Source organism: Molothrus ater, chromosome 3, assembly GCF_012460135.2.
Source record: "Molothrus ater isolate BHLD 08-10-18 breed brown headed cowbird chromosome 3, BPBGC_Mater_1.1, whole genome shotgun sequence".
In the NCBI taxonomy this organism is placed as follows: Eukaryota; Metazoa; Chordata; class Aves; order Passeriformes; family Icteridae; genus Molothrus; species Molothrus ater.
This window is the reverse complement of record NC_050480.2, coordinates 22,119,717-22,147,277: the sequence shown is the minus strand read 5'-3', so window position 1 is coordinate 22,147,277 and position 27,561 is coordinate 22,119,717. Positions and strand designations below refer to the sequence as shown.

Here is a 27,561-nt window from a genome sequence, read left to right as displayed (position 1 = left end):
GGCACGAATCAAAGAACGCCCTCGCTGTTTCAAGGGCCATCGGTCGCGGGGCGCTGCCGGCGGCCATGCCCCGAGGCGGGCGCACCCCGAGGCCGGGCTGGGTCTCCCGCTCTCAGTGCCGCCATCCTGAGGCGACCACCGAGCCCCGCACGTGACGTGACGTGACGTGACGTGACGTGACGTGACGTGACGTGACGCCGCACGCCCGGCGGCGCCGCATGACGTCACCGCGCCCGGCTTCCCACCGGCGGCGCCTATAAATAGCCGCGCAGGCGCGCGCCCGCGTCGTGACGTCACGGCGGGCGCGGCCCCGCCCCGGCCGGCGGGCACAGCGCTGCCCGCGCTCGCTCACCTTCTATTTATGTCGCGCCTTTGTTCCCGGGCCCGCCCCGCCGCCCGGCACAGAGCGCGGCACCGAGCGAGGGAGGGATGGCGCGGTGACGTCACCGCTTCCCGGAACGGTGACGCGACCTCTGGAATGCGCGCGGGGCTGCGCTGCCTTAAAGGGGCAGCGCTGGGCGGCTCCGCCCGGGGGGCGGCGCTGACGGACGGGCGCAGCTGCGGTGCCGGGGGGGCCCGCACGCCCCGCACCACCCGCGCTGTCCCGCACCAGGGAAAGGCACCAGCCATGCCCAGCGCCCCGGAGTGTGCCGGCCGTGTGATGCTCCCGCGGGTGCTCCGCAGCCGTTCCCTCCATCACCGCTCCCGCCGCTGCGCTTCCCCCGGAGCGCGGGATCGTGGCGGGCACGGGGAGAGGGGAAACGCCGGGTCCTGCCCCGGGACAGCGGCAGCAGCGGCGCACGGACAGCGTCTGGCCGCCTCCGTGGGGCAAACCGCAAACACACATCGCTAATAAAGCGATGCTGGTTTAAAGAGAAAGAATGCCTTGGTGTATTTCCTGTACGTTCCCACGCGAAACGCGAGAGAACCTAATACTACCAAGTGAGGGCTTTCTGGTGATGTGTTGGCATGAACTTTTTTACATAATAAAACACAATTTTATTATTATCCTCCTCAGCCAGGAGCCGAGGGCTTCAAACTACAGGTGCTGTCCATAATAGGTTTTCTCTGGGTCGGGGATGTTCTCTGAAATAAAGCCCCTCACTCATTATAAGGTCGAGATGATGCTGTACCATCATATTTAGATCATGGCTCGTAGGGAAATCTGGGGGGTACTTAGTCACCTATGGCATGACCTTATATTCCCACTCAATTTAGTAACAACAGTTGGTTTCTTTTAGGACATGTGAGATTTAATTTATTAACAGTTTCTAGGATAAGTGGAGGGAACTCAGAAAAGGCATGAGATGAGAAGTCAGCAGATGAAGGGGAAGTGCTCAGAGGGATGGAGCTCCCAGAGAAATGTAAGTCTTGTCTCCCTCTCAAATAGAACATTAATGGAAATACAATCGCTTAACAATAAGAGGTTTTTATTCCGTTGCCCGAGATGATTTATTTTTTCCTGACTAAAATTATATGGTTATGGTTTTCAATTCAGCTGTTGCCTTTTGCTTACTTTTTATTGTATAGCGCAGTGGAATCTGTCTGAATGCTTAAACTCTTGTGTTCTGACAATGATGTTTCAGCCATCTGGGGAAAAAAAAGTTTCCCTTTGCATTCAGATGGTATATCCTATTCATCAGGTTGGCACGTTGGAATATTGATATATGTTTGAGCATGTAAAATCCTGGTAGGCAAATACCAGAGTGTTGTAGTGGAACTTGCATGTTCCAGAAAGAAAGAAGTGCTGCAGCTTAGCCCTGAGACTGCCAGTGTGTCACAGATCTTTGTCCCCTTGTCTTTAAACTCTGGAACAAATTCTGCTCTTGTTGGCCATTTGTCTGCTTTAAGCTGGGACAAGATACATTACAAGAACTTTTAGCTTGTTGGAGGACTTCTGGCTTTTTGCATTATGATCCAAACGTGAGCTGAAAGTGTGGGGTTTTTTTCGGTTGCTTTTTTTTCCTAGCTGATCATTAGCATTAACTAAACCAAGAAAGAGGTAAAAATAATAAAATATCAGAGGAGGTTGGCTCTGAAATGCAATCTAATTAAGATGTCAATTTAAATAAATCACTTACTGCCATTGAAACTAAATAATGAATGTGAAAAGCCGTTTATGTGTGAAAGAGATCTGAAGTTTTCTTGAAAAAGTAATTGTTTAAAAATTCAGTATTTTTCATTCTTGCTCTTATAAATAATCAGGCAGGCTATTCTCTTACCAATTTTATGTTTCAGTGAATCTAAGTTTGATTGTCACTTAAGCTTCCTTTTGAGTAATTATTATCACAGTTTCATGTCACTCATTAAATGAAAGTTGTTTTTTCCCCTAAATCCCCTAACCTACTTCTGTCATGCCAACAGGAGCATTCAGAAACTGGCACTGAGGTGCAGCTCTGATAAAAGTTCTCTGTTTCCCTGTGACTCATTTGACATTAACATAATTATGCTACAGGAGTCAAAGTGATTTTCCAACTATGAGTAATGCACAGCACCAGACCGAATGTTTACAGGACACCAAGGCATATCAGCCAGCTGAAGTAACCAGCTGCTGATAACAGCTGAAGTAAGTTGTGGAATTAAAAAGCCTTATAGCACAATTACCCTCCTTTGGCACTCGGTGTCCTGCAGGCTGGGAGGTGTCTGTGCCCCGCAGGGAAGGATCCAGAAGTGGGGCTGTACCGAGGAGAGGAGCGAGCCCGTGGGCAGTTCACACAACAAGTTCTTCATAGTTTTCTTCCCACTTGCATATTTATGGCAGAGTCGTGCTCAAAGGGGAGCAGTGATCTTTTCAAGAAGTGGCTGTATTTACCAGAGTTCATTTCAAAACACAAGTGACACACATCCTCTCAGCCAGGAAAACAAGATCAAAATGAAACAACAACAACCAAAAAATGAAATCATCTCACAAGTGCTTTGAACCATGTGTATGGGAATAGCAGAAAAGAAGAAAACCAATAAGGATAAAGCAAAATTGAGTGCTGTTGCCACAATGAGGTATCTTTTCTCTGTAATTAAAGTATCTGTGCAGGTTAATGATAAAAAGTACAAAGAATAATTACGATGAATATGTTCTGGATAAATAGCAGAAACAGTAACTACAGAATTTATGTTAGCTATATGAAAAAAAACCCTAAAAATAAACCAAAATCTTAGGGGCCAAGACATGCTTTAAGTGTTTCCTGAAATTTTTAAGAATTACTGACTTCTCAGGATTTTTAAAAGTAATTTGAGAAATAGGTTATTTTTTTTGGACTTGGTTTGTTTGTTTGCGCACAAGTAGATTCTTGATTGAAACCGGGTCACTTTGTATTTATAAGCTTGTCAACTTTGGCTGCATATCCTTCTGATGAGGCCTAATTCAGAATGTGCTGAGCACCCAGGGCATCACTGGTTCAGTCTGTCCCACAAGGATTAGCTGTGAAGGTGGAAAGCTAATTTTGAAATACCAACTCAAACCCACTACAATTTGCTAGAGTACTAGAGTGGAAAATAACCTGTTAACAACTTCCTTATAAAATACCACAGCAATACAAGCAGGGGAGAGGGTCAAATGCAGAAAACAGTGCTGATAGCAGAACTGTTAGCAGAAAGAATGTATTCCAGGAGACATATCTGAAGAATTCAGAAGAAAATTGCACGTCACACTGCATTCTTTATTTCACAAGAAAATCTGCTGAGGTCAGATGCTTGGCATGCTCTGATTATCGTCACTGACTCTCAGAGCTGGATGAGGACCAGAAATGGGGAAAAAATTTTTTCATGGCTGAGGAAAGCTGGAGGAGGAAAGGTTTGCCACAGTACCTTGTACTTACAACATTCCCCAGTTGCCAGGAGAGTCAGGACTTGGAGGTTTTCTGTTTTCTCTGCTATGGTTTTCATACTGTGTGACAATGGGCAAACTCTAAATCTGTTTCCTTCAGTTTGACCACCTCTTACTTACTGAGGGATGGCTTGGTGGAGATGGCTTGGCATTCCAACTGCCACTACAATGACCAGCATGAAAGAATTTAACAGTGTTGATAAAATCAGGCAGCAGAACCCAAACAAAACATAAACAGACCAATCCATGCCATATCAACAGAAGTAAATTCTCACAGCAAAATTTAGCAGTCTTAAATTTAATCTGATTTGCTATAAGCTCACCCAGGACTGCAGTTTTATAACTACAAACATCCACCTCCGTAGCATGCAGTGCCGCTGGATTTACATCTGTTTTTTAATTACCAATATTCCTAACTACCAAAGCTCAGCCCTCAGCTCAGGTGGCTAAAATGTATTCCAGTATTACCAGAGCAGGTTCCTGTACTTCAGGTGTTATTCTCTAGAGTAAGAGAACAGGAGATGTTTGTAACACAGTTCTGCTCAGCTCCATACCTACCTGGAGTCTCCTAATAAAGCAGCCTTGAAAGCTGCACCTCTGCAACACTCTGCATTTCTGCCTCTTCCTTTCCCACTTGGCTCCAGAAGAATTGTCTTCTTTTAATGATGTTCAGAGCAGCTGTACCCATGCCCCACATTTTTTCTTCTTGGGGGAACTACCATGTATTTGTAACATTTATTTCACATTCTGCATTGAACATACAACCTGTGCAAATTCCAAGTATTTAACCTTTGTTCCTTGTCAAAGCTTTGCAAATTAACTTAAAATAGCAGAGTGAAATAGGCACCAAGGGGCATTTTCTGGAAGTAACTGATAACATCTTGCAAGTACTGCTTGCCCTTACTGGTTGGTTGGCTTTTGTTGTTAGCTTGTTGTTCAAGCTGAGCTCCCAAAATAAAACTTTCACAGACAATTATTCAGTACAGAAAGTTGTTATGGTTGTAGAGAGCATGTAAAAGTAAACAGGTCTATCAAGACCTGGCTTATTTTCTAAAATATAAGAAATTAGCTGATAGTAATTTTTTGTGAGTTTTCAGGGTATATATATATATTGTAACAAGGCCTAATATTTCTGTAATGAGAATAACTATTTGGGTGATAACTGGTAATATGTTACTCTGAAGCAGCAGCAGAAAACAGTTGGAAGTACATACCCATGCCAACAGCAATCAAAATAATTTCATCCCATTCTTACCTGGCTCTCAGTAACCCTCTCTCCAAGGGTTTATTCTATCATGTCATGTGTCAGGTGCCTTGTGTGACTCAGTATTTTCAGAAATATTGTATATTGTAATAGTTATACTTAGAAATGTTAAATATATTAATATATGTCTCTGTTAAAATGTATGTTATATACAGATTTATTTTTATAATTTGTTTCACAGAACAGCTTCTCTTGGAAAAATGAATTTATTGAGGCATAAATTTTAACACTGAAAAACCAGACCTTAGATTTTGTGCTATATTAAAGCCCCGTCCTGCTGACACCCATGCACACACTTAAATTTAAGCTTATGAGTGGTACCGAACTCACTGTGATTGCATGCACAATTAAAATTGAACATATGTGAAACCCTTTCAGGTCAGGATTTCCAAATTCTTTCACTTGTTTAGAGTAAAGAAAAAACCCAAACCAGTAAGCACTCATTCACGTAATAAAATTGCAGTGGTATTTATGTCAAGGGACTTACTGTCATTTGATAGGAAAAGTAGCTTATAAAACAAGTTTTTACTCAACAAAATTAAACTCTCCAACACTGTGATTACCTGCCTGAGTGGCTGTCTTTTCTAGTGGGAAAGAGAAATTGATTATTTAACACTTTGAGTATCAGCTGAGATGAATATGATTATTTTAGAATAAGGTGGCATGTTTCTAAGAAGAGATGAATTTTTTTTAATGTGTACATTTCATTCTTCTGTCAACATGAGTTGAATGTTTTCAGAAAAACTGAACAGCATTTTATTTTGGTATGGAAATATGCATTTTGTTTACAAGTGGTACTGAGCTTTGCTAAATCACTCATTACAATGTTCATACGGTAGCTCTGTCACATTACAACTTCAAAATAGATGCTTGTGAAAGTATTGAGACTTTCTGCTCTCTGAACATTTCCCCGCCTCTTTATAAAAGAGAATTGTCCATGATCATGGTGTACTTGGATCATCACAGTAGAAAACAAATTGGTTTCTCACACCTTGTTAATAATTGCTGTTCTTAACTGTATAGTGGAAACTAACTGGAGAGGCTCAGGGGCCAAGAGAGTTCCCATAAAACCTCAGCCACCCAAAATCCAGTCACAGCAATACCTGATTCTACATCCCCTATCTACATGACTTGATTCTCAGCTGGAAGACTTCAGCCCCTCCAAGTGGCTCCCAAATCAGCCAGCAAGGTGTGCAGGGAGCAGCTCAGCCTCCCCAGCAGGAGGTGGGGAGCCACTTTTCCCTCCTGTTGTAGGGAGGCATCTCTGTCCTCTTGGGAGACACAAACCTGAGATCTCTGCTTGTGCCTTGGCCACTTCAGTTTAGCAAGGCATCACTCCTCTCTTGTAAGTGCTTGCAAGAAGGAAGGTTTGAGGTGGTGCTGCTTCCTTTAAGCATCCAGTAGGGATATGTAAAAGCCAGGTACAATTCCAATAGCTGCCTGACAAGGTTTAATCTCTTAATTCCATTGATCTGGGAGGTTACCTGAGCTATCAGGCTCAAAATGGGGACAGGAGCACACTCTATGTTCCTTGCTGAGGCCATACAGAAACTAGAGAGAGGGCTGTTGATTCAGGAGGAGGCTCTTCTCGCTCCCAGGGCTGCACCAAGATTTTACACAAGCATTTTTTAGGAGCAGAAACATAGCCCTGTTCTCAATCCTTTAAAGCAAGTGCCTGAAAAGGCACCTGGTCTTTAAAAGGCATGAGTACACCATGCACTTGCTGGCTCCCTGTGCATAGGATAGGCACCACCAGGAAACACACACTTTGGAGGATGTAGGGAAAGATGGAATATCAGGAACCCAGTGGACATGGTCCTGAGGAAGGCTCCTAACTGGGTAGCAGATGTATTTGAGCACCCATGCAGAAATGGTGTGGCTATGTTCTTCACTCGGGGTTCACTAAATGTGGTGGTGTTCACAGGGGTCTCAGGACGAGGGAAGAGATGAGAATCTTGACTCCATGTTTCAGAAGGCTGATTTATTATTTTATTATATATATAATATTAAAAGAAAATTATATATTAAAACTTACTAAAAGAATAGAAGAAAGGATTTCATCAGAAGGCTTGAAAGGAATAGAAAGGAATGAATTATAAAATCTTGTGACTGACCAGAGAGTCTGAGACATCTGGGCTGTGATTGGCTATTAATTAAAAACAACTACATGAGACCAATAAAAGATCCACCTGTTGCATTCCACAGCAGCAGATAATTATTGTTTTTCTTTTCCACTGGGACTTCTCAGCTTCTCAGGAGAAAAATCATGGCAAAGGGTTTTTTTAGAAAATATCATGGTGACAAAATGGAACTTTAAGTGCATAGGAACATGAAGGCTGCTCATTGTAGCACATTTGGGGTCTGAGTGCCAGGGTGTTTAATAGCTCTGGGAAAGGGTTTTGTGTAATGGACCTTGGATTTGCTTGGGACCTTGGGTTACTACAGTTAGTCCATTCTAAAGCTGCCATTCTAATCCATCACAGGAGAGTTTGAAAAGCAGGAGGAGTCGTCTCTTAGGAGGAGCTCACAGAAGGAATATTTCCAGTGTAAAACAAACTATAAATATTCCAGTATAAGGAAATGATGTGTACTGGGTGAACTTTGAGATGTGCTCCAAAAATATGCTGCTGACCTCCCACTTGACATGATCTGTTTCCCTATTAAACTGTAATATAATTAGGGCTTGCTCTAACCCTGCCACTGAGTTCATGCTTACATCGATGGAAATGTGGCCTCACAGATCATAAAGAGAAGAAGGTACACATGTAAAATCTAAAATAGTCCAGGCCATGGTAGAAGGAAAAACAGCCTCCAGAAAATGCTTATCTCTCCTGCCTTGCAGGATATTTAGATGCCTTACCACATCATGTATATGGATCTCAGGCCAAAGATCTTTGAGAACTTGGACTCAAAGCTCAGGTCTTCATGGCTGCAGATGAACTGCAACTGAGCTGTAGTCCAGGAATTCACATAAGAAGTGAAAAGGAAACTGGGGACAAAATGAATTGGAACTGGGAGTTGAGGCCAAAGACTCTAATATTGACCAAAGAGGGGATTTGAAAAATAGGTGGTGACTCTGCTGATAGGCAATCATGGTGCTAACAGTCACCATGATGATAAAAGTTGTTGATGATTATCTCATTTCATCTCATCTTCTGTGTCTGCTGAATTTCACCCACCAAGCCCCAGTGGAGCTCTGGGAGGTATGCAGCACACACTGGGAGAGACACAGATGGCTCTTGGCTGGGGTGGATCCTAGGAGAAGGGTGGTCAGAACCCCCTGGGTTTGCTAAGAGTCCCTCTAGGGCAGGCACATACACAGCTAAGACTCAAGGAATGGATTTTGCCAGGAAAGCAAAGGATGCTGAAGTCCCTCTGTCACACAGGAATGAGTTTAGAGAGAAGATCCATTAGAGCTCTGTCCTACCAATACCCTGTGGAAGGAACCCATGAAGGGGGAGAAGTTGCATCTGTGTTCTGGGACAGGACTGTGGCCAGGAATGATGTTTTTACAGCACCTGGTTTATTTGTAAAAATATGCACAACAGGCATTTTAGAACAAGAAAAGTGCTGCTGTTTGAACATATATTCAAGTTGGTGATGAAACCTACAAATCCTACAAATGCTTAGGCATCTGCGTGATTATTTTAAGTATACGGAACATTTATGGAAAAGTGAATTTATATATTGCATTATATATTATATTATATTATATTATATTATATTATATTATATTATATTATATTATATTATATTATATTATATTATATTATATTATATTATATTATGTTAGTGATCTTTAATAACTGTAAACCAACCCCCAGCAACTTGAGTCCAAGTTTAATGCTCCTGCCCTGCAAAGAAAGCAGTGTGCACCTCACACTTGCAGTGAGAGCTCTTTTTTCCCTGCAAGCACTCACTGCATAGCACGTGGCTGATTTACAGCCTGAGTTCAAGAGATTGCACAGACCTCTAAGGAGAATTTGGAGAAGATTTTGGAGCCTAAACATCCACTTTTGCACAAAGCACAAGTCACCTGTAAAAAAAGACCTGGTGAACTGAAGTGTTGCCTGCTAGATTACATGTTCTCTTCACGTCATACAGATTCTTTAATCACAAAACAAATCATCAACAAAAAATATCAAGCTAGACCATCCCAAGTCAAATCTTTGGGTGATGAAATTAAATTAGTTATGACATTTCATATCTGCAGAGAATTTGTGGCTTGTTTTGGGTACTCTGTCATATCTGTACTTTCTGTTCCAGCCACGATGCTGATGATTTATCTGATATTTTTTCTGATACAATGTAGAACATCTTGGCTTATGCAAGGGCAAGAAATATTTCTTTGCTTACAAGGAAACCACCTTCCCCTTCAGAACATCTCTTCAAAATGGGATGGTAGAGCATGTTTTCCTTTGATCGGCTTTGAATTTATGAGGGAAAAAAAACCCCAATAAATTTAAATAGTATTGAACTACACTTTCCCTTGTGGGGAAAAAAATCAGGATCTACCAAAATTGTAAACATTTGGATTTTTTAGAAAAATAATAGTAATTATTCTTCTTCAAAGATCTGCAATTAATTAATTAATTAGCCCATGGATTTAAGAAAATGTCCCTCTAACAAGAGACCACAATATTAGACCTTGCGAGGTGATCTCATCCCAAATGTGTTAGAATAAATATAATTCCACAGAAATAAGAAATAATATTTACAGAGGCTATTTATATGAGATCTTTGTTAATAGGTTAGGCAAGGCTTTTGGACAGAGAATATTTAGCCATGTATTTAATTGCTGTGCTGAATCTGGGCTTCTGTTTGGCAGTTGAAATATTGTCATCATTTTTAGAGCTCAGTATGAAACTCTTGTATATATAATAAAACTCTTGTATATATAATAAAAACACACTAAGAATCTTTACTGGGGCTGCTAAATGCTACTGCCATGCACACATTCAGTAGTAAGAATACATAATAATGCATCAAGAAAGAAAAAAAAAAGGCCTCTAAGAGTGCTAATTAAAATTAGAAATTAAAATAAAATACAGCAGCCTTATCCATTATATCCATTTGGGAATCTCAGCTACTTTACCCTAAAGCATAAAACATTATCCATTTCAGCAAACTGGGAGACAGAACAAAAGGAAGATCATCAGGTTATTTCACAAAGATGGTGAATAAGGTTCCCTCTCATTTCCCAGCTATCCTGATGTTATTTCCAGTGCAGGACTAAAGCCCAGCTCCACAGGAGGAGGCTGTGCATGGTGAAAATAAATTCCCATTTCTTCCCCACATAACCATCTAACCTGCAATGTGGAGTCATCTAACCCGCAATGTGCTGTGAATCAGGACATTCATGGCCCCAAACTTTCCTTCTAAACTTGGGCTTGGCTTTTAAAAAAATAAATAAAAAAAAACCATCAGCAAGAACACTGGTTCTGGAGAGACAGACCTGAGTTAGGTTCTTACATCTGGCTGTGTGGGGTGAAACTTGTGCCTCCTCTTTCTGAGGAGAAATGATCTCAGCACACTCGGATCCTCTGTGCTGCCTGGGGACTCTCACTCTGCATGTCTCCCACTCAAGCTCTCCTGTCCTGGAGTTTCGAGCCGATTAGACAGGGAACCAGATGGTGCCTGAGTTTTCAGCCCTGTGCTGAGGACATGCCCTGGACCAGGGGCATCCTGCAGTCTGCTTTTCTCTCTCTCCAACTATTCTGCTTCTAACCTGGACCAGGGGCATCCTGCAGTCTGCTTTTCTCTCTCTCCAACTATTCTGCTTCTGAGAGTCACTGCAGAGAAGGTGGACCCTACCCCACCATGGGTAGCATTCCCCACTGGACTGGCATCTCTTGGGAAGCCCAGGTGGGTGTAGGGGCACCCCACATCTTCCTCTGTTGCTGGGGCTGTCTCAGCAGCAGCCTCACATGCCCACAGAGCAATCAGGGTTTGGGTTCAGGGGTTGCTTTTGTGACTGCAGTCAGGGCAGTCTCATTTAAAGCTGCGTGCAGCTCTATTGGTTTAATTTTATTTACACTTTGTTCTCATTATCTGGGCAAGTTACTGTACAGTCAAAGCCAAAAAAGCAAAGCAAGGAAGATAAGAGGCTGAATGAACGTTATGATCATTCATGTGCTCCTTTCATGGCAAGGCACATGTGAAGTAGGTGAGAGGACAAATGATAAGCACAGTGAAAGCTGCAGTGGCAGCCTTGTTTCTGTCTTCTGTAGGTTGCAATCTGTGCCATACAGTGCTTTTATTTGAAATGGTATTTGTGTAGGAATCAGTAATAATTAAATAATTAATATTAATAATATCAATAATTTAAAATGTTCATTTGTAATTATTATGACAAACTGTAATTTACATATTTACCAGACAGATGAGAAGAGCTGTTTAAAGTGTTATAAATGATATTAAATTCCAGAGTATTCTTTACATATGTACACAGTTCCAGGGACAATCAATAGAAAGAGCTGGATTTTATAGCGGGTATGTGTGTGTGTTTGTGTTTGTGTGCATCAGCATGATTAATTCCATAATGTGTCAAAAATGCTTGTAACTTAGCACAGTAAAAATAGATATATTCTCTCTTACTTCCTCTCATCCTTGGTGTTCACCTGGAAGACAGCAAGGACACAAACCATAATTACATTAGTCCACCCAAGGGAAGCATACACCTTCAGGAAATAATTCCTACACTTTCTTCCAGGTTACTTCAGGAGGAGAGTTTTGTATGCTGAGAACCAGTGTGACTAAATGCTGATTTTTCATAGTCCCTGGGTGCTAAATTTATCTCTCACTGAAGTCAATGGGAATCTTTCCATTGACATAATTAACAGTTGGATCAGGTCTTAATACTTTCATTAGTGATCATTTCTTTACATGTGAAGACATTGATGAAGTTCAGAATGAGCCTGTAACTGATCTCACATGAAATCTGGGATGCTTTGTCAAGGTGGACAGGGAGAGGAAGGGCAGGATCTGTGAACAAGCAGTTTTCTTGCCATGGAATGGAAGGGACTATAAAGGCACTTTAGGAGACAAAATTTGCACTTGCTTGAGGGCAGTTAATATACCTGACCTGTCCTTCTGCTTGTTCAGTGAAGCCAAGGAGTTTGCTATGTTCAGTCTGGTTTAAGATGTGTTTCTTCCATTTGTGGGACCTATATTTCTTGTTGTTTATTGCCTGGAAGTATCCAAAGAGAACAAATTGTAATTGCAGGTTATTGTGCTTGGCCAGCTTGTCAGCTGGTGCACAAAGTCCATCTAATAAAAAAAAGCCTTGAAAACTTTCAGCAAAGGGAACTAAAGATATACTTGGCTGGGCCAGTGTCAGAGCTGAGTCTCACTTAGAGAGAATGGATGTTTGTAGAACTTGCACCTCCATCCCACACTTCTGAAACACTGCCTATAACAATGACTGACAACCTTCTGGAACTTCAATTTAGTAAAGTTGCACTAAAATTCGTGGTAATGTTGTGCCCCAGAATCTGGTCCTGAAATGTACATGTTGCACCCAATGGTAATTTTGTTGTCAGTGCCCTTCATCTCATTAAGGGAGAAGCAAAAATGAAAATGACAGAAAGCAAAAGAGAAATTAAAAATTACTCATTTAAATTTAGGAAGCTTCCAGGCAGAACCAGAAGGATCAATGGGAAAAAAAAATTCTAGGAAAAAAGGAACAGAAAAAAGGGGAATGATGAAATCCAGGGATACAGGGAGGGAAAAGAGAGAAGTGAGAAGAGTGGAAACAAGGAAGTGGCAAAATAAAAGGAGAAGCTGCTGTTTTAAAGAAATGGGAAATGTAACTTATGGAAACAAAGCAAAAGAGAGCAGGGAATGGGATTTTAAAAGGAGAGAATAAATGAAGAGTAAATGGATTTAGAGGGATTGTGATGGAGAAGGCAGTAAGGAAAGAAAGGTAAGCTGTGGAGAGAAAAACAAAGAGCAAAATAATTTTATCTTCTGTGTTAAAGAATAAAAGCTGTTAAAAGAGAGCACCTATTTCCCTCCACAAAACATATATTCATCTGCTCATCTGCTTGAGAGGTATTAAATGTAAGAGAGTGGCAGGGTTTGCCATACATTCTCAGTGAGATTCAGTTTTCTAACCCTATGACTTTTAACTCCCATTTTTGGACCTTTTAGGTCCATAGAGATCCAACCCTTGCAGAGTGAATTTTGTCCCTGCTACTGTAGGCTTGGAGGTTTTTCATTCACTTTTTGGAGAAAGCCTTGGAAGCAGCCCACAGATGCTCAAAGAGTCCCCAGACAGCTGCTGAAAAACTCTGGGCTGGGTGGAGGTGGCTGCTGCTCCTTCTGCTGCTGACTGCTCCCATGGTTCCAGCAGTACCAACCCACATGCTGGAAAAACTAGTCCCAAGTTTCACCCCTGGTGTTAGTCCAGTCAGATGGGAAAATCATCTCAAAATTAATGCATGTTTTGGTGAACAGGGGAGTCCTGCCACATAGATTCAGACCTGAATGTACCACATAGCAAAAACTATGATGAAGGTTAGTTCCCATCACAGAAGTAGAGAGGAATATTTCAGGCAGAGTCAGAAAACCTGATTCTGTCCAGATTTTACCACATGATAACTCTGAATTATGGAAACCTATTTCTCTTATATGTGCTGTGCAGGGAAAGATTTGTCTTGTCAGGGTTACAGTAATTTCAAAACTTTACACAATTCAAGCCACAAAACACACAGAGAGACAGGTTTTACTCATGTTATCACTACACATTTGATTTATTTACATCTCATTATATTTTCATCAGACTGAACAGGTTTAATGGAACTGTGTGACCAGAAACCAACACAGGATCTGGATGGGACATGGAGATTTTATTTGTGTTGCTCTGACTGATGTCCTGCAGTAGCATAAATGTTAGGACAGGAGAAAGTTTCTGCTGTGAGACTGGGGGTCTGTTCCTCTGTCTGATGGTGTCTGTAGCTCTTTTTAGTAATAAGACATATTTTCATTTTAACCAAATATCCACAGTGTGTGAAGTAGTGTCAAGGGATGTGGAGGCAGGACTTGGTCAGAAAGAGGTGTAGGAAAGAATTCTTTTCTCCTCACTGGAGACTGCAGGAGGGCTGCAAGGACCACACCATGGGGTGGTATTCAGGCTGATTTCTCTGCAGAGGGAAAAGAACCCAGTACCCATCAGTCTGAGTGATGGGCTGTGTACCTGGCTTAAGGGAAACAGAAGTTAAGAACATGGATGTTACTTCTGTCCAAAAAATGCTCTTGCAGGGGATCTGTCCCCTGCAGTTTGTGAGGAAAGAGAGACCTGGTTTGGAAAAGGACTGGTAAATGTTCAGGGGAGGCAAATGAAAGATATTTTATGAGATAGAAAATTAAACTGGCAAGAACATCAGAGCATCTGGTGGCTGTACTGGGTGTTACTTTAACTTCCTTCTTAATTTTTAATTCAATTTTTTTAAACTGGGATGTGATCCAACTGAGATTAACTAAACTTTGGTTTCAAAAGGGATCTGGATAAAACCTATATGACACAGTGGAGCTGGGTTTATTTTTCACTGTGGTTTCATTTTCTTTTTTCACTGAAGAGTTTCAAGCCAGGACACGTTTCAGTGGCCTAATCTCAAATGCACACAGGAACAGTTTCTCTGTTTGCTTTGCAGGGAGGAGCTGCCTCACTTCAGGAGAAGTGCAAGAATGAACACAACTGCTTTGCTGTCAGATTTTAGTGCTGGCTGCAGCTCATGGGCAGTAATGGGACCAGCACTGTGTAGCAAACAAGTAGATGTCAGTAACCATCCACGACTGGATAACAACACTTGGATTTCCAAGGTATTTCTACCCACATGGAAGGAGAGAGCTGCTTTTTTCCCATTATTCTGCAACACTGCTCTGTTTAGCTGAAAATACTCTAAACACATTCCCACTTCTGATACAGCTACCTAAATAAATAAGGACAGACAGTTGCTAAATTTCTGTCATAATTGCAGCAGGCACCTGTTCTTGGCCACTAAAACCGAGGTTGCTAACACATTTCCACAGTGCTTAAAATTTTCCAACCAACAATCTTTTGGGAAGAAATTTTCCACATTTGGCTTCTGCTTGAGAGGATTTTTTTTTTCTTCTATGCTTGAGAAAAACGGTGCCAGCTGTCCTTGAGCACAGCATGAATTATAAAATTGTGCCTCTGAAGTAAAAAAGACTTATTAGGGTGTACCAAGGTGAAATAAAAAGCTTGCTCTAGACCCTTCAAGAGCAAAGTTTTTGCCTGGCATTACACTTGACATGGATTTATCTAGATTACTAAAAATGCAGCAATAACTTTGTTTTGATAGAGCTAAGAATGATTTATCTATAGGTGAGTGAAAAACAAAAAAAGCTTGCAGTTCACAGGAGCTGTAAGTGGAGAGCTGCCAGGTAGGTCAGAGGAGTTCTCTGCTGCCCTCACAAAATGCACTTCTTTGTTTGCAGAGAACAGGGTGCGACTGCACCTTCCACGGGAGGGAAACCCACGTCACTGCTCCAGGCTCCTTCCTTTCCCACCACATCAGTACTTTGCTTTGGGGAGCAGGCAACTAAATGTGAAATTTTGCAAAGTTACTGGCACTTGGACGTTAAAAAAAATTAAGTTTACTACTCCAGACTGTGTGGCCAATATTATATCTATATCTATATCTATATCTATATCTATATCTATATCTATATCTATCTATCTATCTATATATATACACACATATACATCCATACAACCATATGCACACAGAAGGAAGATACAGAGGGACTTTCAAATTACTATTCTCTAGTCAACTAATTCTTAAACTACTATTCTACTGCTAATCTGTATTCTTGACAAAACGCTCATAGTAACTAAAATATCCCAGAATATACCACTCAAGACTTATTGCCTATTATCAAAACTGGCATATTGAACATTATAAAATTAATCAACCATTTGGAGCACTTGATTGGGATATACATTTTATATAGGAAGGTATACATTTGATGTTGGTTTAGTTACAATATACTCAAGCATGAAATGTCCTGGTCTTTCCAAGTCAAGTACAGACACTTGAAGACTGGCTTAATAGCAAGTTTGCATGTATTATATATGAATTATTATTTCACTGGATAATCCCATGCATCTGTCCTTATAAGCTTTATGTGTCTCCCCCATCTAAATGGTTTTTTTGGGTGTTTTGTTTTTGGCTTTGGGGTTTTTTAACACCATATTTTCTAGCATTTTGAAGGCTGTTAGAAGGTAATTTCTATCTGTTAACAAACCAGAGGGGAAAAAAGAACTAAACAAAAACCCCTTTACCACAGCCACAACCATATTTCCCTCTCTGCTGTAGGAATCCCCTGTTTTTTTTCGTGAGATCATAAGGAAATCGCGTGCTGCTGTGTTTTAAGAAAAGTTTTTAAAAATACCCTAACAAAACAAACAAAAACCCCAAACAGTACTATTTTTAGCTTTCTATAATTTAATTAAACGGGTCTTTCCTCCTCAGAGTAAAAAACCGAAGATTTCTCTTTTGTGTGAAATTAGCTTTTAGCTGTCATCTAAAGTAGCCGGGAGAGGAGGAGGGAGAATGGTAGAAACGGGGGAGGCGAGGGGGGCATGAACAATTTTTTTTCCTCTAGAGAAAGATCGCACTTTTCAGTCCTTTCGAAAAATACACAATTGCCACTTTTTTCCTTCTTTTTTTCTTTTTTTCTTTCTTTTTCTTTTTTTTTTTTTTCTGGTTTTGTTTTTGGCTTTTTGTCGCTAGAGGGACTTTGATTTATTGTCAGAAGCAAAATGGCCCGGAGAAAGAAACTCTCGGAGTCTTAACAAAAATAAATAAATAAATAAAGGGGTGAGTGGTGAAGAGGGAAGGGAAGGGGTCTGTCGGGGTGCCGAGGGATGCTGCTCGGCCCGGCCCGGCCCGGCCGGGCTCGGCGCGGTGGTGTCGTTCCGTGCGGTTCCGTGCCGTGCCGTGCCGTGCCGAGCCGTGCCGGCGGGGAAGCCTTGCATCACCGCCCCGGCCCGCTTCCCTCCTCCCTCTCTTTCGGAGAGGCTATTAATAGCATGACATCAGCCAGGGACTCGCCGCCAGAGTAAATACCAGCGCTGCCCGCTCGGCTATAAAAGGGGGGTGATGCAACCCGGGCGAGCGGCAGAGGAGCGGGGAGCCGAGGGAGCCGCTCTCCCGCGGGAGGCGGCGGAGCAGCGCGGACCGCAGCGCGCCGGGGCTGCCGAGCCCCTTCCCTCCTGCCGGGACAGCGGCGGCGGCGGCAGGAAGGTAGGTGGGAGCAGGACAGGGGCGGCCGGGACTGCCCGAGCCGGCGGGACGAGGGGCTGAGCTCGGGGAGGCTGTCCCGCCGCGGAGGGATGGATGGAGGGATAGATGGAGGGATGGACGGATGCACGGATGCCCGCGGGGGACCCGCGCCGCGCCGCCGCCAAAAGTTTCGCCGCCCCGGGCGAAGTCTGGCGCGGCGGTGCCGCCGCCTGCCGTGAGCTCCGGGAGAGCCCCCGGCCCCGCCGAGCTCCGCCGGAGCCCCCCGGCCGCCCGGCCCCGTGCCGGCGCTCACATCTGGGGGAACCCCCTGCCCGGGCTGCCGCCAGATGTGAGCGCCGGGGGAGCCCGCCCGGCCCCGGCTGTCCCCGGCCGGCAGCGCCGCTCGGCACCGCGCGGTGGCGGCCGCGGCGGGGACACGGCAGCCCGGGAGCCCCGGGATGCCCGAGCGGAGCGGCCGCGGCGGGGACACGGCAGCCCGGGAGCCGCCGGATGCCCGAGCGGAGCGGCCGCGGCGGGGACACGGCAGCCCGGGAGCCGCGGGATGCCCGAGCGGAGCGGCCGCGGCGGGGACACGGCAGCCCGGGAGCCGCGGGATGCCCGAGCGGAGCGGCCGCGCCCGGCGCTGGGGGCAGCCGGCGGTGGCACGGCGGGGACAGGCGCGGGGGAGCCGCGGCGGGACAGCCCGGGCCATGACACACATGCGCTGCCGCGAGCAGAGTTATCTCTGATATTCCCGTAAACCGACCGGGAACTTCTCGTGACAGCCGGGGATATCCGCTCTCCTTTCGGTCCCGGTGTCCCCTCCTTGGCGTGAGGTAGATCAGTTGCTGAACTGTTGCCTAAGCAAATCAGGTGTGACACAACGGACAACTTCTTTCAGAGAACAGGTTTCCTGTTGGAAATCGATTTTCCTCCTAGTAACAGCGTTTGAGAAACTGAAAGGCAGCAGAGAAAATGCTTCGGGAGCGATGTGGGATGTCAGAAAGCTTAAGGTCAACTAGCGTGCACAGAGGTTGTGAACTGTAATTGCTCTTAATGCTGTTTAAGATTAACCTCAGTGGTTATCAAGGTTTATTGCATCAGCAGCAGAGGAAAAGGAATTCGTATGAAGAAATAAAACCAAGAAGCACAGTCAGCCATCTGCTGTTAAGCAAGAAAAAAACTGAAAGTAGTCACTTTCAATATTAAAATTAAACAAGCATATCCTTAAATAATGGAAGAGCACTGCTAGGAAGCCTGTTCAGATTTTAAAATCTTGGCAGAGGAGGTGTAAAAGCTCATTGTAGATGAAAAGAATCATCTTCAAAACAACAAACAAAAAGCAGGGGGAGAACGAATAAATAGATTTGTTTGAACCTACCTGAATTGGGAGGGTAAAACTGTTGAGAATTCCAGAAGTAAGGCTAAAGCAATGAAGCATTAACTGAGCCCGGGAACAAGCTGTGCCGGGAGCAGGGCAGGGCTGAGAAGTGTTCGGCACCTCCAGTGGCAGCAACTGCAGGACATGTGCGTGGTCTAACACAGTAAACAGTGATTGTATCAGAGAGGCCACGATGGAATCACGCTCTAAGGCTTGGTACTCTTATTCCTACTGCTTCCCAAACCCAGAGGAAACGAGATAGTGTTCTGCGTGGCTTTTGGACAGAGGGACAATTTGTACAAAAATTGGGACAAGGAAGGGCAACTTGTTGCATTTTTTTTTTAATAGTAAAATCTAATTTTCCTATTTGTAAAACATTTCTGAAAGCAGATTTGTTCCTCAGAAACTGCCAAACATCTATCTACCTTGTTGGAGCAATTAGAGTTGCATTTCAGGATGATTGGGAGGGCAGTAGGAGCTGTCTGGGCAGGAGATCAGCCAGTTCCTACGGTCAAGGACACTTTCTCCTGCTCTGGCACCTGACCACTCCTCTTTTACACACTAGTGACAGGGGGGTGAGAGCACCTGAAGCCATTGCAGTAGGGTTTTGGTGGTGTTTGTGGTACACTTAGCACTAACTACTAGAAATCCACAATTAACACAATTTCTCAGGCACATTCTTGGTTTCCTCTGGTGCTGCTGCTGACCTTAATTAAAAGTTCACCTAAACTGAAAAATAATTGAATAAACCAGCAGAGCTTGAAAATTATTAGCCCAACTAATTATCTTGGAGGCTGGAAAAACAGTTTTATTGTTACTTTAAGAATCCTGGTTGGATTGAATTATACAGAATTAACTTTGTTGAACGAAGCCATCATCAGCATTCAAGGACACTGAGTCAGTGAAAATAACTGAAATTTCTGCTGGCAGTGAGGGGGTCAGTGTCATCTGGAATTAGCCTGTTTAAATAAGTTGAATGGTTAAATGCTGGTAAATGGTAAATAATACTGGGAGGACTTCAGCTGGAAATTAATAGGGCCATTTCTGACTTGCTGGAAAAGAGTAACTGCTAGCTTTCTGAGATTATAGGATTAAACTGTATCAGTACTTTGAATGTGACTCATGAGCAGGGGCTTTCTGAAGAGAATTACATAAATTTCCCAAGGTCTTTCTGAATAACAAATTGTTCCAAATAATTTCCCCATCTTGAATAACTACAGGTGAAATCCTGGCCCCATTGAGGTCAACAGAAAAAGTCCTTTTGATTTCACTGGGGTCAGGATTTCACCCTGAGACTCTGGGAAATGTTCAGCTCTTCTGTGGTCCCTGGGTGAAGAAGAAGTGAGGAAGACTGCAGTTGGACCTGATATTTTCCAACAACAGGCAATTCACACTCCTCTGATTTTTGTGTTTGCCTCACAGCGATGAACCAGGTTCTATTCTCATTTGCACCAGTGTGGATTTACAGTGTATTTTTAGATATCTCTGAGCAAATTCTATCTTCTTCTCAAGGCACATGACCCCAAACATTTCTTGCTGAGTTCCAGAAGTAACGTACAGGGAACTGTGCAGTTCTGGGTTGACCATGTGGAAATTTAGCTTCCCCACACTGCTACCCCGAGGCAGCTGTTTGCTTACCTGCACCGAGTTAATTACAATTGACTTTCCTGTAATTATTGTGTTCTAATCCAGAGTAGATAATTACATACTGTAGTTATCCATACAGCTTTAAAAAAAGCCCAAAACAACAACAACAAAACCAAAAATCTTTGCGACAAAGATAGCTAGAAAACCAACATAGTAAAATCCAATTTAACACAAGTCACTTTGTGAACCAGGGAAATATTACAATCTGTTTTCCTGTGGATTTGCACCTTTTGTCCCTTGGACCATACACAAAAGGTGCTCAGTTTTCTTCCAGACCTCTTATCTCACCTCTGCTGGGTGAGAGATGGGCTGTGACTTGCAGGGATGTGTGCATCAGCAAACCCACTGTGTTTGGATGACTGACTGCTGAGTTTTGCCTCTTTCTCCCTCAGTGGGGCCACCAGTTTTCACAGAGCACATGGGGCCTCTCCCCCTTCAAAAATGGCTAAAAATAAATGACAAGAATGATTAAAAAGAGAAGAGTAGAGAGCACTGTTGGATAAGTTTGTTTTCTTCAGAAATCTATTAGAAATGAGGTTTCTCCACGGTTTACATTTGCATAATTCCCCTAAAGACTCTTCAATCACACTGTTTTATGTCAGCAGAAGATCCAGCCATAAATATTTAAGAATTTCAAGCCTCTCATAGAGGGCACATAAGGACAGTTTCGAATTTTACAAGAGCAAAGGAATGAAAAAAACGGCTTCACATTTTTCATGAGTCAATTCCTCCAACTCAGCCTGTGCTGTGGAGCCACAGAGCATGTAGAGACTCTTGCCTTTGTGTCAGCTCTTATTGTTAACTATTTTCAGGGATTTATAGCCAAATTTTCAACTGTGTGTAAAATTGAGTGTGATAACTTTGTGACAGATCCTGTTGTGGTTAGCAAGTTTCAGCTTCTAGTAGAACTCATTGAGCTAAGTGTAGCTGAGAACAAGGTTTGCTCTGTCCATTTGAAGCTGGAATTTGTGGTGGTATAGCTCTGAAGATGAAGATACTCTTACTCTCCTTCTATGCTTTAAATAATAATACTACTTACTTGCTTTCTGATTTTTGTTCTTATTTTCTTACTCTTCCTATTCACTCGATTCTCATTTGCCACACACTACCAGTTTAAAACTTAACAGTATACATAGTTGCACACAATTTTTTAAATATTAAGTTTCAGAAAGACCTAGAAATTGTGTCATGTGCTGATACTATTCTTACTTTTAAATACTAACTTTGACTTAACAAACATAAAGTTGAAGGTTTTTTGAGTTCCAAATTCTTAACTTCATGTCTCTTGAGAGATTGGGGTAGACTAGGAATGGGGACTGAAGCAATGTAACTACAGAATTATTCACAGTATGAAATATATCTCTAAGAGATATTGTTTGCCTTTCTAAAGTTGTTGAAAGACTATCAATATTATCTCTTTTTCTCTTTCAGCAAAATGATGGTCCAACACTCAGGCCAGGTATCTGCATTAGAAGTCAGCGCCTCCGCAATTGTTCCCACTTTGTCCCCTGCAGGGTCACTGGGGTTTGATGATTTCACAAATTTAACCCCCTTGGTGAAGGAGGAACTGAGGTTTGCCATTCAGAACAAGCGTCAGTTCCACAGGATGTCTTCCACTTTGGACACAGTGACTGTTTCTGAAAGACCAGTTGAAACATCAATGCTGAAAACAGAGGTAAGGCTCTTTAAACAGAGTTTTGGTGTGAATGATTAATTCTCTAACAAAGTTTTGCCACAAGACCACTAACTGTATTAACTACAGACAACCCTCTGTACCATACTTGTTTCCTCTTAAGCCAGCTGCTTGGCTTTCTGTTGAGTGCTTCAGGCAAACCCTCTGGTATTTCTCATAACTGGATATTTGATTTTCAATATGGACTACAGACAATGTTTTACAGTGCTTAGAGCAAGTGCTAATCTGGTTTTCCTGCCCAGTGGTGGCTGAACTTGGAATAAGTCACTGCCGAAGTTCTGTTTCCCTGAGGACAGTCCAGCAGAACCCATGGGGGTTAAGGCATGGACCTGCTATGTCCATACTATGTTTTTGCTTAAAGATGACACTGTCCATGAAAAACATTGCTCTTTGAAAGTGGAGAAATAGCTTTGGTTAAGGAAAGAGTTACACCTTGGTCTGAGCTTCCTCAGGAAACAGAAGGAAGTGTGACAGTATGCCCTTTTTGGTGCTGCCTTTAATTCACTCACTTCTGGCTGCCTCACTCATGACACATCCTCCATTCTGCTCCCTGTGCCCCTCCTCCTTTTCCTCCCTGGGAAATGGAGGAGACACAGAGGTGTGGGAGCCCAGGGAGACATTCAGTGAGTTTTTTGAGTACCACTGATTTTAAATGAGCCATCATATAGGTTACATACAACCCTGCTCCAGTCAGGTTTTTATTGACAATTGTAATGAAGTTCCTTCCCTTTTACAAGGTCAGAATCACATTTTTGTGTAACTCATGGTGTGAGCATGGACAGCACTCTCTATGTTGATTTTAAAAATGTGGAAGTTATCAAAATACAGTTCTCCTGTTTACAGCATCTTATGGATTGTGTGTATCTGTTTTTGTGGGACAGTTTTCTCCTGAAGAGGATGAAAGAAAAAAGAGAAGAAGGGAAAGGAATAAAATTGCTGCAGCAAAGTGCCGAAACAAAAAGAAGGAAAAAACAGAATGTTTGCAAAAAGTAAGTGACTGGCTAGAATTGTTCTTAATCTGTCATCCTGCCAGGATCCAAACAGATAGCATAGGGTACTGTCATAGTAGGAAGTCAGAAAGATGTCCTCCAAAATGGAAAATAAACTTGCCATATATTAAATCCAAACCTGATTGAAACTGGCATAAAGTGAAAGCATGGTAGGAGTGAAAAGAGATTGCTGTTTCAGTGACCAATCTTGTCTATGGGGATAATGTTAAAATTGAATTCTCTGTCCTAGGAGCCCAGTCACATCTTCCCCTCCTGTGCTGTGATATAAAACTGTATTTCAGTAGCACCAGGCCTGTATCTAGGTATACAGGCCTGTATATTCCTATATTTAGGGGCAGGGAAAAAAAACTGTGTTTCTACTTTGCTAGCTTAACGTGGCTTTATAGATGAGCTAATGTTCCAGGGAGTTAAGAAGCAGCGTAGATAATTTTGGGTCAATTTTTGACCCAAAAAGCTCAGAATAATTTTGCAGAAGATAACAATAATGCTTTGGGTATCTGCCACTGTAAGTGAATACAAGTTTGAATTTTGCTTTTCAACTTCCATTATGTTCTCTAGAGGCCAAATGAGGTAACTCTCAATCTGGTTTTCAGGCCATTACTGACTGGGGAATGTACAGTTTCATCGTTACAGCACACTAAGTACATGTGATTCCTTTCTCTGCCAGCCATACGCTTTCCCACCCATAAAAGACAACTATAAGAAAAAAAAACAGTGACTTATTGTTTGAACTTCTCAGTGTAAAATTGTGTGTGTGCTTTGTGCTAGGAATCAGAGAAGCTGGAGACGATCAATGCAGAGCTGAAAGCCCAGATTGAGGAGCTGAAGAACGAGAAGCAGCATTTGATATACATGCTCAACCTGCACAGGCCCACCTGCATAGTCCGTGCACAGAACGGGAGGACACCTGAAGATGAAAGAAATCTTTTTATTCAACAGATCAAAGAGGGCACATTGCAAGGTTAAGTGATACGGCAAACGTGGAAATATTTAAAATGTTTTTAACAGCTACCAGAATCCATGGGGGAGTCTGACATAATGTGTAGGATTCTATTAGTCAAGAGCCTTTAGGAAGGGCAGATTGCTTTCATGAGTGGAAAGAATCATTTTGGCTTGACAGCGATCCTTGCCCTTGGAAGATCTGGTCTCAATCAAACTGAAGAGCCTTCTGCCTCCAATGTAGGGTTTGCACCTGTCATACTTGCTGTTCCTAGGAGCTACAGACAACAGCTTCTGAAGTTTTAGCTCTGCTAGCATACAGTATCTGCACTCACAGGTTTGTGCTAGAACACTATGACTTCCAGCCATGCACGGGGTACAGACAGCACTGCTGGATGGACACTGCTCTTCCTTGTTGCTGGTAGGGAAAGAAGACTGACTATTTTTGAATTTCCAGGAGGATGATTTCTGGCAGAATGTACTGATGTGTAATGTTGCATTCTAACTTACACACACACACACAAAAAACCCCCCCCCCTGTAGCTCCAACCAAGCTTTGTCATTTTTTTCACAACGCTCATGTGGGTTTTTTCTGTGACTCATCTCAGTGACTGAATTTGAAGGGTCTAGTAAGTGTGACAAAGAAAAGTTCCTTGCAGAACATCTAGGTAGCCTAGCTTGTATTTTATGATCTATCACCCCAGATACTACCCCTTGGGGACAATTCAATTTTTCCTTGAATTGCTGAAGAGCAGCTTGTACCATCACTTACAGACTTGGTGAATTGAGCCCACTGAATTGGAAAGAAGGAACTAACTGTCCATGGGGTATTGATAGAGGTTTTGGTCAAGTAAAGAACTGCAGGAGTGAATCCCAGACTCCTGAACCTTGAAAAAAAGAATTTTATTTAATTAATCTAGGATCTAATCCTACAAGCTTAATTCATGCTATTACCCCTCAGTCACAGAAGAGGTTGCATGGATGTCAGTGGGTCTGCTCATGCAGATAGCTCTTACAGGCATAAGAGCTTGGCAAAGATTTTTCCATCCTGGTCAGGATTACTTCCTTTTGCCAGGTGACTCAGAGGGAAAAATTATGATTGTAGCTACTTTTGTTTTACATTTGAGTGGCAACTACAGTCGATCAAAAGTGTTATTTAGAATCTAAAGGAGGCAAGAGTTTTGATGTGGTGAATAATTGTTTAATTTTTTATTAACTACTAACCTTGGATGTTTTTGAACTGGTAGAAGAGCTGCTGGACAAAATAGTTGGAGCTATGAGTGTTGAAATTCTGATGTTTCTGTGAAATTCTCAGATTGTTTATTTCTATAAAATATACCCTTACAATTTTTTTTGTAAAAGAAAGTATTATCCTTATTTATCACTAATATCATAATGAGTAGAGCTAATAAATACTGCGAGCAAGATAAAACTGAAAACACAAGTGTTGGGCTGTCTTTTTACTTTTATCTCTTGGTGTTTAATATTATATATTCCTAAACTTCACCAGTTGTACTTGAGACACCACTATCCTTCATCTTTTTTGAAGACGAGGCACTGAGTGTCCTGAATGATTGGGTGCAGATAATGTACCTTCCAAGATTCTGTACCTCCATCTGTGGTGTCTGACTGTTCAATGTCACAATTTAAACAAAGCAAAATACAAGTGGAGCTTACAGTGCATAATATTTTACACCAGTTCTGCAGTGTTGAAATTGTGCGTTTGTTCTAAAGGCTAAACTTGAAGATACCTCAGCCATGAGCTTCTTACCCTGCAAGTCTCGCAGGAGTCCATCACACATTGTACCTGGTCCTCATATGATTGTTATATTCTGCAACAGAACTACTTAGTACCATTGCCTAAGATCTGGATATATTGTAATGTCCTATATCACGTGTTAAGGGTATGTGCTTCATGTATCTGAAAAGTGAATGTATTACAAAGATGACATTCTAGGTCCAATTTTGTCTTAAGAATCCATGATCTTTCTGTATATTGGAAGGAGGTTCTATTGACTTCAGTGAGAGTTTTTCCATGTCCTGTGAGCAGAGTATCGAGCCTCTGTGGCAACTTCTCTGGTTTAAAGGGCAAGTTCTACACGTAATTGGGCCAACTATTTACCAGACAACAGATCTACATGGAGTATGTACAATAAACTTGTCAAACAATGTTCATTATTTGACTTCTGTAATGGGGAAATACAAAGCCAAGGCATCACCCCGGTATCGTACACCTTGGCTTTGCTTTTTGCCTCTCAAATACCAGCAGACAGGGCTGTTTGTCTCATGATTGGTTATAAAGTGTTACCACAGAGACTGTAATGCCAGAATTCATGTGTCTCCCTTAGGGAATTTGTATGGTTGCTTTAACCATATCTCCGGTGACGCAGGCGTCATGCTTTGTTGCTTGATCTTATTTACTCGGCATGCCAAATGTTAATATGGTACCACTACTATTGTCAGAAGAGAATCTATTTTTATTTCTTTACATGTGCAGTCATAGCTGCTCTGTATTCCTTCTGTATGTGTGTGTGTGTGCGTGCTCCTGCACGCTGCTCTGGAAATGATGGTACTCAGGGTCACTTGACTGTGCCCAGGAAAAGAGTGTTTAAACAGCTACACAGTATGTTGCATGAGTTTTCTCAAAGTATACTTTATTCAGGAGAACCCTTAAAATGCATTAAAAAGCAGTTTGTTTTCTATTCTTAAGTTTGTTTTGATACTTTAATAAAAAAGAATTAATATATATTTATTCATGTGTCATTTAATTCATTCTACGTGTCAAGGTCCAAGAGCAACTTCATTCTCTTGAAACAGCACTGAGATATTAAAAAGCAAACACTCTTTACAGGTTTGCAACAATGAGCATCTTGGTACTGTTCACTGCTTGTCAAGGTGTAAACAAAATTTTGTTGTTGCAAGGTTGAATGTGAATTCAAGGCTTCTTATTCGTGGCCTAAAGCTTAGATTAAAGGACTGGAAAATAGAACTCCTAAACCTTTCCTATCCTTGCAACCAACCACCTGATAGTTATTTCAACTTTCTGGTTCCCTAATGAGTTTAATGCTTTTGCCACTCTGAAGCTTTAGTATTTCTAGATTGCTTTCTACAATTACATGGAAGACACTAAGGAAGTATGGCATGATTAGGGCTTTGGTTTTTTCTCTGTCTCTGTGTATTGGTGTGTCTAGGGAGAAACATGAACAAAATGTTCCCTCCTGCTTTTCCAAAACTGAGTATCTACACACCCAGACAGAAGTCCCTGTGTTTTGACAGCCGGCGATGTGGACACAAACTTTTGGCTTCAATCCATTGCAAGCAGTCATAACTTGTAACACAGAGGCCAGATAGAAGGCCAGGAGCTCCAGGGATCAGGAAATCCATTGCTTTATTGCAAAATCCAGTTAAAAATATCATCTGGAAGGAAGATCTAGGCTACTCTGAGCTTGGCAATGTTGAATGTTTACTTTCTTTATTGGTCCATCCATTTACAGTTGTGCAGTCCCCATAAGTGTATTCAGCCTTTCATGCATTCTCCTATAGCTGCTATCAA

General features: G+C 42.3%; 1 protein-coding gene across 1 annotated transcript; it reads left to right on the top strand.

Annotated features, from left to right (window-relative positions):
* Positions 1-17,293: 17,293 nt before the first annotated feature.
* On the top strand, positions 17,294-26,756 carry ATF3 (activating transcription factor 3). The gene is made up of 4 exons (XM_036381434.1): positions 17,294-17,359; positions 21,798-22,041; positions 22,941-23,048; positions 23,838-26,756. The coding sequence occupies exons 2-4, from the start codon at positions 21,802-21,804 to the stop codon at positions 24,033-24,035; spliced, it is 546 nt and encodes a 181-aa protein (XP_036237327.1). The 5' UTR covers positions 17,294-17,359; positions 21,798-21,801; the 3' UTR covers positions 24,036-26,756.
* Positions 26,757-27,561: the final 805 nt, after the last annotated feature.

Excerpts from the sequence above, each read along its gene's own strand:
- ATF3 (XM_036381434.1), top strand. The coding sequence starts at position 21,802 with ATGATGGTCCAACACTCAGGCCAGGTATCTGCATTAGAAGTCAGCGCC. Across the intron at positions 22,042-22,940 it reads CATCAATGCTGAAAACAGAG|TTTTCTCCTGAAGAGGATGA; the intron begins GTAAGGCTCTTT and ends TTTGTGGGACAG. Across the intron at positions 23,049-23,837 it reads AAACAGAATGTTTGCAAAAA|GAATCAGAGAAGCTGGAGAC; the intron begins GTAAGTGACTGG and ends GCTTTGTGCTAG.